The following is a 10,131-nucleotide window of genomic DNA, read 5'->3' on the forward strand; positions in this document are numbered from 1 at the left end:
ACAGTCCCCTGGTGCCCCCACCCCCAGCTGCAGGATGTGGTGAGGCTGTGACACAGCTCTTGGTAACCAAAGCTGCTGCCTCCCTGCTCAGATGTCTTTCTGCACCGCTCGCTACTTCCTCTAACCGTGTCTGTGGTGTGATCAAACACCTCCCGAGGACACGTTCTCTGGGGGGGGGGGTGTTCTTATTTTGCTTCTTTTCTTTTGATCTCACCCAGTAGCTTGCCGGGGTTGCAGCAGCTGTGTGTGCAGTGAACTCCCCTCACAGCCTGGGGTGAATCTCACCGAACCACGTTAAAATGCTTTTTCAGTTTCTCCTGACACATGTTGTGGCCCCTCTTGCAACAGGAGTTTGGATCTCTCTGCTCCCACCCAGAAGAGCCCCTTCCTGCAGGAAAAGCAGCACTAGGAAAAGTTGACCCCGTTCTTAACGGGACAAACTGAAGTGGTTTGGTTTTTTTTTTTGCCTCGCTGTAATTAAATAACAAAACAAGAGGCCTTGGTTTAAATCTTTTTAATCTTTCTCCAGAGAAGAAATGCTGATTAGCCCTATGCAGCATCTGTTAGAGATAGGCTGAATCGCCACAAAGGGAGTCTTGACCTTGAATTTGGGCTTCTCTTGCCACCGTTTGAGGATACTGTTTGCCTCTTTGAAGATCACTATGGCTTCATAAAAATCTAAGTAGATTTCTGCTGGGTGAAAGGGGTTTGTTTGCTTGCTTTATTATAAAATAATGGAAACTCTTGTTTGCCAGATTGGATAAGGCATCAGCTTTAGTTAATTTCTGTTACTTTATTTATTTTTCTGTCCAGCACATGTAAAATAATATTTTTGGTGCACACAGCTTTCTGCCTTAAGCTTCCATCAAAGAGCAGCTTGACACAAATTATACGAGGAGATGGATGTGGGAACAAAGGAGGTATAATTAGCTACAGATAAACAGAGCTGTGTTTCTCGTCAGCATCCTTTCAGATCTTCGCTTGTGTCTCACCCTCTTGGAGCTAATTCTTTTCCACAGACTGCAAGAGGAAGGCGAGCTTTCCCTGGTCGTCCAGCTTTCAGCCAGCCTTCAGCTTGAAGCGAGCTCAACCGAAATGAAAAATATGTTTATGGTCTGTCTGCAGCTGCAGAAGAGGCTGTGGCTGCTCTTAGAGCTGGTGTTATTTCAGGATATTCTCTTTCCGGGTGCCTGAGCTGTGACTTCTTCTTCTTCTTCTTCTTCTTGTTCCCCTCTGCCCTTTCGTGTCCTGCGGTGAGCGCCGCGGCAGCGCAGGCAGCTCCTGCTGGAAGGGCTGTTCTGTTGGAGTGCGGCTGGCAACGGATCTGAACTTTATTGTAGGGGGTCATAACCTTGTCGTTAGGCTTGTTCCCAAAGAGGGGAGGGTGGAGAAAAATCTGATCCAGGTAAAACCCAATTTCTTTTACCCTTCTTAACTGTGGGTGCGCTGGAGGGGAGCAGGTGGTGGAGCTTCTCCCTGTTTCTGTGGGGTTTGGTGCCCGTGGTGCGGTGATGTCGGGATGAAGAGCAGCCATCTCCTGCTGAGGCTGGGGGACACAGGGGGTGACTGTGCCTTGATGTTGTCTTTTGCCCCTTCCCTGGGGGCAAACTGTGGGGCTGGTTCCCTCCTCCCCACGTTGAGCAAGGGGGACCTGGCAGGGGTGACTCCTCGTTCTGTGGAGCCGGGCTGCAGAGGGAAGGGGGAGGAAGGAAAGCTGGCGTTGGCTTCCCCTCACCCCCCCGGCCTCAGATCTGGGGCGAGGGCCCAGATGGTATCCCAGATCTCTTCCTATGGGATTTAGACAAGGTTTCCTGTTGAGAGAGCTGCTCCTAATCGCTGCCCTTCTGTGCTGCCTTTGCAGATCAGGACCAGATGAGCAGAGGGAGGTTTCTGTGAAGATCAGAGTCTCCCCAGCCCTGCCCCGGGAAGTGGCCCAGCAGCGCTGCGTCTCTGGCTGTCATCGCTACGGACCTGGAAAAGAAAGAAGAGAAGAAAAATGTCCCATGCTTTAAAGCAAGTGTTCAATAAAGACAAAACCTTCCGGCCCAAGCGCAAGTTTGAGCCGGGGACTCAGCGGTTCGAGCTGCACAAGAAGGCTCAGGCCTCCCTCAACGCTGGCCTGGACTTGAAAGTGGCCGTCCAGCTGCCGCCGGGCGAGGAGCAGAACGACTGGGTGGCCGTGCACGTGGTGGACTTCTTCAACCGCATTGTTTCTGTGGGGTTTGGCGCTCGTGGTGCGGTGATGTCGGGGTGAACAACAGCCATCTCCTGCTGAGGCTGGGGGACATGGGGTGATTGTGCCTTGATGTTGTCTTTTGCCCCTTCCCTGGGGGCAAACCATGGGGCTGGTTCCCTCCTCCCCACATTGAGCAAGGGGGACCTGGCAGGGGTGACTCCTCGTTCTGTGGAGCCGGGCTGCAGAGGGAAGGGGGAGGAAGGAAAGCTGGCGTTGGCTTCCCCTCACCCCCCCGGCCTCAGATCTGGGGCGAGGGCCCAGATGGTATCCCAGATCTCTTCCTATGGGATTTAGACAAGGTTTCCTGTTGAGAGAGCTGCTCCTAATCGCTGCCCTTCTGTGCTGCCTTTGCAGATCAGGACCAGATGAGCAGAGGGAGGTTTCTGTGAAGATCAGAGTCTCCCCAGCCCTGCCCCGGGAAGTGGCCCAGCAGCGCTGCGTCTCTGGCTGTCATCGCTACGGACCTGGAAAAGAAAGAAGAGAAGAAAAATGTCCCATGCTTTAAAGCAAGTGTTCAATAAAGACAAAACCTTCCGGCCCAAGCGCAAGTTTGAGCCGGGGACTCAGCGGTTCGAGCTGCACAAGAAGGCTCAGGCCTCCCTCAACGCTGGCCTGGACTTGAAAGTGGCCGTCCAGCTGCCGCCGGGCGAGGAGCAGAACGACTGGGTGGCCGTGCACGTGGTGGACTTCTTCAACCGCATCAACCTGATCTACGGCACCATCAGTGACTATTGCACGGAGCAGTCCTGCCCTGTCATGTCGGGGGGACCCAAGTACGAGTACCGATGGCAGGACGAGCACAAGTACCGCAAACCCACCGCCCTCTCCGCTCCCCAGTACATGAACCTCCTGATGGACTGGATTGAGGTACAGATCAACAACGAGGACATCTTTCCCACTAACGTTGGTGAGTTCGGTTCCAGTTGTGGCTGGAGGGAGGGAGGCTGTGCAGAGCCTTCTCCTTGGGAGCCCTTGAGTCCTGTTTCTATTCCAGGAGATGCTGTTGCAGAGGTTTCCTTCATGCTGGCAGTGTAGTAAAGCTCTTCCGAGCACCTGAGAAGCTTCAGAGCTCTTCTGGGGTGCTAAAATATCCAGATCCCATTTGGGGTCATGGATACTTCAAGGAAAGCCAAGCTCGAGCCCAGGCAGCAAAAACAAGAGGCTGCTCTTAGAGAAGTCAGTCTCTGCCATGACTCTTGAGTAGTTCCTGCTGGACGTGGTCTCCTGAGGGACGCTTCTTTTACAGCTGATTGCTAGCTTGGCTTTAGCGTGGCCTGCGTCGGCCTGGGGATGGTGGCCACGTTGCCATAATTAGCCTCTTTGTTATTACAGGCTGGCATTAGCTGAGTCTGCCCTTTCTAGCCCAGTGCTTCCTGGCGTGCCCCGGCTGTTGGTGGCAGCTGGGAGGGTGCTGACATGTGCCCGGAGGGAGGGGCGGTGTTTTATCTGTTGCCAGGGTGATGGAGATGCAAATTTGGCCTAAGACACCTAAATCTGCGTATCCAAACGCAGCGTCGTGTCCTGGCTTTGGGACAGAGATTGTTGGGGTTTTTGTTTGGCTTGTGCTGAGTCAGATGTGAGACTTCAGTATCCAAAGCATTAGGTAAATAAAGGATTGATCCCGTTCAGAGCTCCCATCTCCTTCCTTCCTCCCTGCTGTCCAGCCTGTTGGAGCTCTGGTGGGATGATTCAGAGCTCCCATCTTCTCCTTCCTTCCTCCCCACTGTCCAGCCTGTTGGAGCTCTGGTGGGATGCACTTGGCCTCTGTTTGGGACATATCTGCCACACGGGCATCCACGGGGCTCCTCCACCAGTGCCAAGATGCTGCTTACACCTGGTGTGAGTGAGCAGAGGGGGGAGCAGGGCCATAAACACCCCTTCTTCACACACCTGAACCACTGAAATCCTCTCCACCCCTTCCCCCTGTCACCCAAACACCCGTTGCCTTGCCTTTAGTTTGGGCTCTTCTGCAAGGCTCTCTGGGGACTGAGCTGGCTGTTTGTTCTCTTCGGGGAGGCAAGACAAGGTCCCAACAGCAGGAGGGTTGCAGGTTGTTTTTTCTTCTTAATTGTTATTGTTTTCGGCTCAGCTTTTACCAGATTGCTCGCCCTTAACGCCGCCTGAAACGCTGCAGTCCTTGCAGAGCACTTGCACTTGGCCTCTGTTTGGGACATATCTGCCACACGGGCATCCACGGGGCTCCTCCACCAGTGCCAAGATGCTGCTTACACCTGGTGTGAGTGAGCAGAGGGGGGAGCAGGGCCATAAACACCCCTTCTTCACACACCTGAACCACTGAAATCCTCTCCACCCCTTCCCCCTGTCACCCAAACACCCGTTGCCTTGCCTTTAGTTTGGGCTCTTCTGCAAGGCTCTCTGGGGACTGAGCTGGCTGTTTGTTCTCTTCGGGGAGGCAAGACAAGGTCCCAACAGCAGGAGGGTTGCAGGTTGTTTTTTCTTCTTAATTGTTATTGTTTTCGGCTCAGCTTTTACCAGATTGCTCGCCCTTAACGCCGCCTGAAACGCTGCAGTCCTTGCAGAGCACTGAAAGGGTTTAACTAATCCTCATTCCTCCAGAAAGGACCTGGGTGAACTTTAAACTGTAATATTCTACTGAGATGGCTGGTTGGCTTGGCTGCAGGGCCCCGGCTAAACAAATCCCAAAGGCCTGGCGCCTTTAAGAGGACCTTAACGTCTTTAATTTTTAACCAAAGAGCTAAAGACATACCAAAATAAGAGATTAACTGTGGGGAGTTAACAGCACCGACTGTTTCTCTGGGGAAGCTGCTTGGTCATATCTAGTATTTTGCACTGTTTATGTAAACGTGCCAAATAGGAGTAGAGGAGAACTGGACACCAGACTGACACAGCTGCTGGGAACCTCCCTTGCTGGTCTCCTGCTTTCAGTCACTATCAGCCATCGATGGCCACAGCACTTTGTCACTTAAAAATCTCTGCTTTGAAAAATCTGGAAAGCAAAAAGGAGAGGGAAACTGGGAATTACCTGGGACAGAATCCTTTTTCCCTTTTTGTCTCAATCTAAACGTTTTATCAATTTATTTTAGCCCCAAGGAACCAGTTCTAACTTTGCTGAAAGTTTCTCCTGCTTGTGTCTTCCCTCCCAGGTACTCCCTTCCCCAAGAACTTCCTCCCGGTGGTGAAAAAGATTCTCTCCAGGCTCTTCCGGGTCTTTGTCCACGTCTACATCCACCATTTCGACAGGATCACCCAGATGGGGTCGGAAGCCCACGTGAACACCTGCTACAAGCACTTTTACTACTTTGTGAAAGAGTTCAATCTCATAGACACCAAGGAGCTGGAACCACTGGTGAGTGTCTGGGTGGGCTCAGGGTAGACATCGGGGTCTGCAGCCAGCACAGGATGAGTCACAGAGGTCTCTGGTACCTTCTCAAAACTGGTGGCCCAAATTCAAGACATTGGTTGGCCTTGGAGTTTGACAATCAGGACGTGCAGACAGAGCTGAGCAGGGTTTTCTCCAGCAACCTCCTTGTGTTTCCAGCAGCTGGCTTGGCTTGTTTGTGTGCATGGCATGAGCCCGGCCCCGTCAGCCATCCAGGATGTGGGTCAGAGAACTGCTTTGGGTGGGAAGGGACCTTAAAACCCCCCCCAGTGCCACCCCCTGCCCTGGGCAGGGACCCCTCCCACCACACCAGGTTGCTCCAAGCCCCCTCCACCCTGCCCTTGACCCCCTCCAGGGATGGGGCAGCCCCAGCTTCTCTGGCCAACCTGGGCCAGGCTCTCCCCACCCTCACACCAAACAAGTTCTTCCCCACAGCTCAGCTCCATCTCCCCTCTTGCAGGGTCCAACCCTTCCCCCTCCTCCTAGGGCTCCCCTCCCTCATCCAGAGTCCCTCCCCAGCTTTCCTGGAGCCCCCCTTCTTTAGGGACTGGAAAGGGCTCCAAGGTCTCCCCGGAGCCTTCTCTTCTCCAGGCTGAACCCCCCCAACTCTCTCAGCCCCCCCTCCCAGCAGAGGGGCTCCAGCCCTCCCAGCATCTCCGGGGCCTCCTCTGGCCCTGCCCCAACAGCTCCATGTCCTTCTGCTAGAGGCTAAAACCCTCTCCCTGTGCTTACTTCCCATGTTGAAAAGCAAGGACAAGCCCATGGCCTTCACAGGGAGGCTGGAGAGTGTGACCTGTTAGACCTAGGGCGTGGGGATGGTGTTTCTAAGGTGGGGGAGCAGACCCTGTGGAGCTGTTGGGCGGTGGAAGGGTGTCCTGTGGTGCCTGGGAATGGGAGTGGTGGGGGGAATATGGACCTGCCCAAACTGAAGCTCTTAATGAGAGTGTCACCACATGCCTGAGATGGGCATTTATGGCTAAACAAAGGAGAGGTTTTCTCATCCACACCCTCTCCTGGCAATCAGGATCTTCATTCACGGTCCCATGTCTTGTCTGTCCCTTTGGCAGAAGGAAATGACCTCCCGGATGTGCCACTGAGATCAGAGGGAGCTTCCCCCTCCCACCTCGGCGTCTCTCCTGAGGACCCCCAGTCCCACCCCTTCATCAGAGGCGTGATTCAAGGGGAGAACAGAGACGTTTTCTTAAAGAAATCTATATATTTTTAATGAGTTTCAATGTAAAACTGTGATATTGCAGGAATATTTTTTTAAAGATGCTCTAGATAAACTAGTTTTTTATAGTAATTTCTATAAAAAAAAAAAGAAAAAAAGAAAATATTTCGGGCCACTTGACAGAAGTGCTCGCTCTTGGAGGAGGGAAGAGCCACCCTGTGCTGTCCCTTCCCTGTCCCCTCACGGCGGTGGCACCGATGCCTGAGAGCGAGCCGTGTCGTAGCGGTACTTCCCTCCGGACCCCCACTCCCCCCCCGTGAAGGGAGGGTCTGTGGGGACTGGGGATGAAACGCTGGGGTACGCGGATCCTGGGGTGCTGTGTGGCTCCAGCACCCCTTCCTCTGCCTGTGAGCCCAGTTTTTGGATGGAGCTGCTTTCGTGCTCCCCCTCCGCTTGGCACCCTGTCCCCGAGGCTTGGCCCTCCTTGCTTTCCCTCTGGAAGAAGTTGGACTTGGGGTTCTTTGACGGTTGGACAAGATGATCTTTAAGGTCCCTTTCAACCTAGAAGATTGATTCTGTGATGGCGGGAGCAGCGCTGCTCTGCTGCTGGAGCCCATCCTGCCGCTGTGAAGCTGCTCGTGCCTCTTGCACCAGCTCTGAGCTGAGCTCCTCCCCGTGCACCCCTGGCTGCCATGTCCCCACAGGGGACGGGGACCCGCGCTGGCAGCGTTAGACCAAGCTGTGCCTCGTGGGGACGAGCAGGGGGAAGGCGCTGGGAGAGGAGTGGGGAAGTCTTCTTCTCAACCACCTGCTCTTCCCCCTCTCCTTGTGGTACGCTGACCCGGCCGAGAAGGAACTGGGCTGTGTCATCCTCCAGCCTTGCTTACTGGCCACGTCTGGACCATTTTCTGCTTCCCAGTAGGATATGGAGCCTCCTCCCTCTCCCCGAGCAGCGTGGCCCCGCTCAGCTGCTTCTATCTCACCACCAAGGTCTCTGGTGCTCAGCCAGACACCACCAGCCTGTCCTGCCCCTTGCACGAGCAACTCTGCTGCATCACAAGAGCTTTGTGGTGCCCCCACAAAGTAGATGAGGTCTACCTAGGCTGGGGGGGGTTTACAGTAAGAGAAAAGGTTTCTACGACCAGTGACCAAACAGCACCACTAACCACTGCTTCCTTGCAAACTTTTCCTGTGTCCTGGAATCTCTGTACATACGTGACTCTTCGTTTCTTGTACTGTCGTTAGGACACCTCGTACAAATACCACTCTCCTCTTCTGAAATGGAACCAATAAATTATGTTGTATTTACATTGCACGCTCCGAGCGCCGAGTGTCTCGTGACGGGGCGTTCGTCGGGGGTGTCCTATCAGCAGAGCAAACACCCAGTGGTTGGTCTCCTCGGAAAGCCCTGGAGAGCCCTTTCCTGGCTGAAAGCTCCTGGGGGTGGGTGCTCCTGGCTCTGCTGCCACCCCCTTTGCTCCCTCCCACTCTGGAGGTGTGGGGTCCGGGCTGCTCCCAGCCCCACGCTTGTCCCCACGGCTGTGGGGCAGAGCGGGTGGGTGCTGGGGTTGTCCTGCCTTGTCTCTGCAGCGTCCCTGCACCCAAGGGCTCATTCTCCCAGCTCTGAAAAGTGGGTGGATGTGGGCAGAGGAGGCGAATTCAAGTTTTTCAAGGTGCTGATGGGCTCTGCTGCCAGTGGAAGGAGCTGTGGGTGCAGCCAGCTGTAGAGGTGACAGACTGGAGTGGCCAAAGCTCTGCGTTTGGGGTCCCCGGGTCCTTTTCCTGGCTGGGGGGGCAGGAAGGGGCCGTACGGCCGTGACTCCCAGCTGTACAGACCTGCCCTGCCCGGGTCTTGCCCCCTCCCCGTGCACGGTGGAGGTGCTGGGCCCTCCCAAGCCCCCTCCTCTCCTGTGTTTTTGTGGGTGCATTGGCTGGAACCGTGTCTCCCCCTGGCTGGGTGCTGCCAGAGGGTGCAGTGAGGCCCTGGGGTGCCGTGGCTGGAGCCCCCCATGGAGCTGAGACCCACCACTGCCCGGGAGAGGGTGCAGGAAACCTCCCCAGCCCCTGTGCCCGAGCGGGGAAGGACACAAACCCCCAGGGACCCCAGTGCTGGGCTGGGGGGGGAAGGCCTGGAGCTGGTGCTGAGCCATATGGGGTCACCTCCTGTCACTTTTCAACCACTTTCCCTGCGGAAGGACACAAACCCCCAGGGACCCCAGGGCTGGGGGGGGGGGAAGTTCTGGAGCTGGTGCTGAGCCATATGGGGTCACCTCCTGTCACTTTTCAACCACTTTCCCTTTCACACCGACCTCGGGTGCTTCCCGTGCCGTGTCTGGGGGTGTGTGGCACCCATCGGCTGTCACCCCCCGCCCTGCCTCCCTCTGCCCTCCCTTCCTTCAGCTTGGGGAAGGATCTGAGACTGGTTCAGCCAAGGCAGGAGGAGGAGGAAGAGGAGGAGAAGCACCTTTGGGGAGAGGAGCCGGGGCCCGGAGGTGCAGCCGAGCCCGTCCTCCCCGGCGTGCGGCGGGGCAGGATGTTGCGTTCTGGAGCTGGTGCTGAGCCATATGGGGTCACCTCCTGTCACTTTTCAACCACTTTCACACCGACCTCGGGTGCTGCCAGTGCCGTGTCTGGGGGTGTGTGGCACCCATCGGCTGTCACCCCCCGCCCTGCCTCCCTCTGCCCTCCCTTCCTTCAGCTTGGGGAAAGATCTGAGACTGGCTCAGCCAAGGCAGGAGGAAGAGGAAGGAGGAGAAGAAGGAGGAGGAGGAGAAGCACCTTTGGGGAGAAGAGCCGGGGCCCGGAGGTGCAGCCCAGCCCATCCTCCCCGGCGTGCGGCGGGGCAGGATGTTGCCCAGACAGGTTTGTGGAGCCGCCGCCGCAGCCGGGGCTCGGCCTTTCCCCGCTTCTGCCTCCGCCTTCTCGCCCCGGCAGCGCCCGGCTCTTTCATCTCCCCGAGCCCACGGGGCCTGGTGGGTCCTCGCCCACGAGCCACAGCCGCCCCCTCGCAAGCGATTCCCAGTCTGCGGGCGAGCTCCTGCGGGGCTGGCTGGGACCCCTCGGGGATTTTCCGGTACCGGTGGGGAACACGCTGACCCAGGTGCCACAAAGGCTTTGGTGGGAGCCCCAAGGAGCCCAGGGGAGACCAGAAGAGGAGGCTGAGGGGAGACCTCATCACTCTCTACAACTACTTGAAAGGACACTGTAGAGAGGTTGGTGCTGGTCTCTTCTCACAGGTCATTAACAATAGAATGAGAGGGAACGGCTTCAAGCTCCAACAGGGGAGGTTTAGATTGAACATTAGGAAGGAATTTTTCCCAGAAAGAGTGGTCGGGCATTGGAACAGGCTGCCCAGGGAGGGGG

General features: G+C 56.0%; 1 protein-coding gene across 2 annotated transcripts in view; it reads left to right on the forward strand.

Moving 5' to 3' along the window:
• Positions 1 to 8,078, forward strand: part of MOB3A (MOB kinase activator 3A) — a 16,212-nt gene extending 8,134 nt beyond the window's left edge. Inside the window, exons 2-5 of one of the 2 annotated variants that reach the window (XM_014957975.1) lie at positions 1,862 to 2,188; positions 2,918 to 3,143; positions 5,362 to 5,564; positions 6,665 to 8,078. In XM_014957975.1, coding sequence (XP_014813461.1) covers positions 1,997 to 2,188; positions 2,918 to 3,143; positions 5,362 to 5,564; positions 6,665 to 6,694 — 651 coding nt within the window. In that variant the 5' untranslated portion in view covers positions 1,862 to 1,996 and the 3' untranslated portion in view covers positions 6,695 to 8,078. Of the gene's footprint in view, positions 1 to 1,861; positions 2,189 to 2,554; positions 3,144 to 5,361; positions 5,565 to 6,664 lie in introns of those variants that run through there. The other variant, XM_014957974.1, reaches the window with a different exon arrangement.
• Positions 8,079 to 10,131: the final 2,053 nt, after the last annotated feature.

The sequence above is a fragment of the Calidris pugnax genome, unplaced genomic scaffold (assembly GCF_001431845.1).
Source record: "Calidris pugnax isolate Ruff unplaced genomic scaffold, ASM143184v1 scaffold255, whole genome shotgun sequence".
In the NCBI taxonomy this organism is placed as follows: Eukaryota; Metazoa; Chordata; class Aves; order Charadriiformes; family Scolopacidae; genus Calidris; species Calidris pugnax.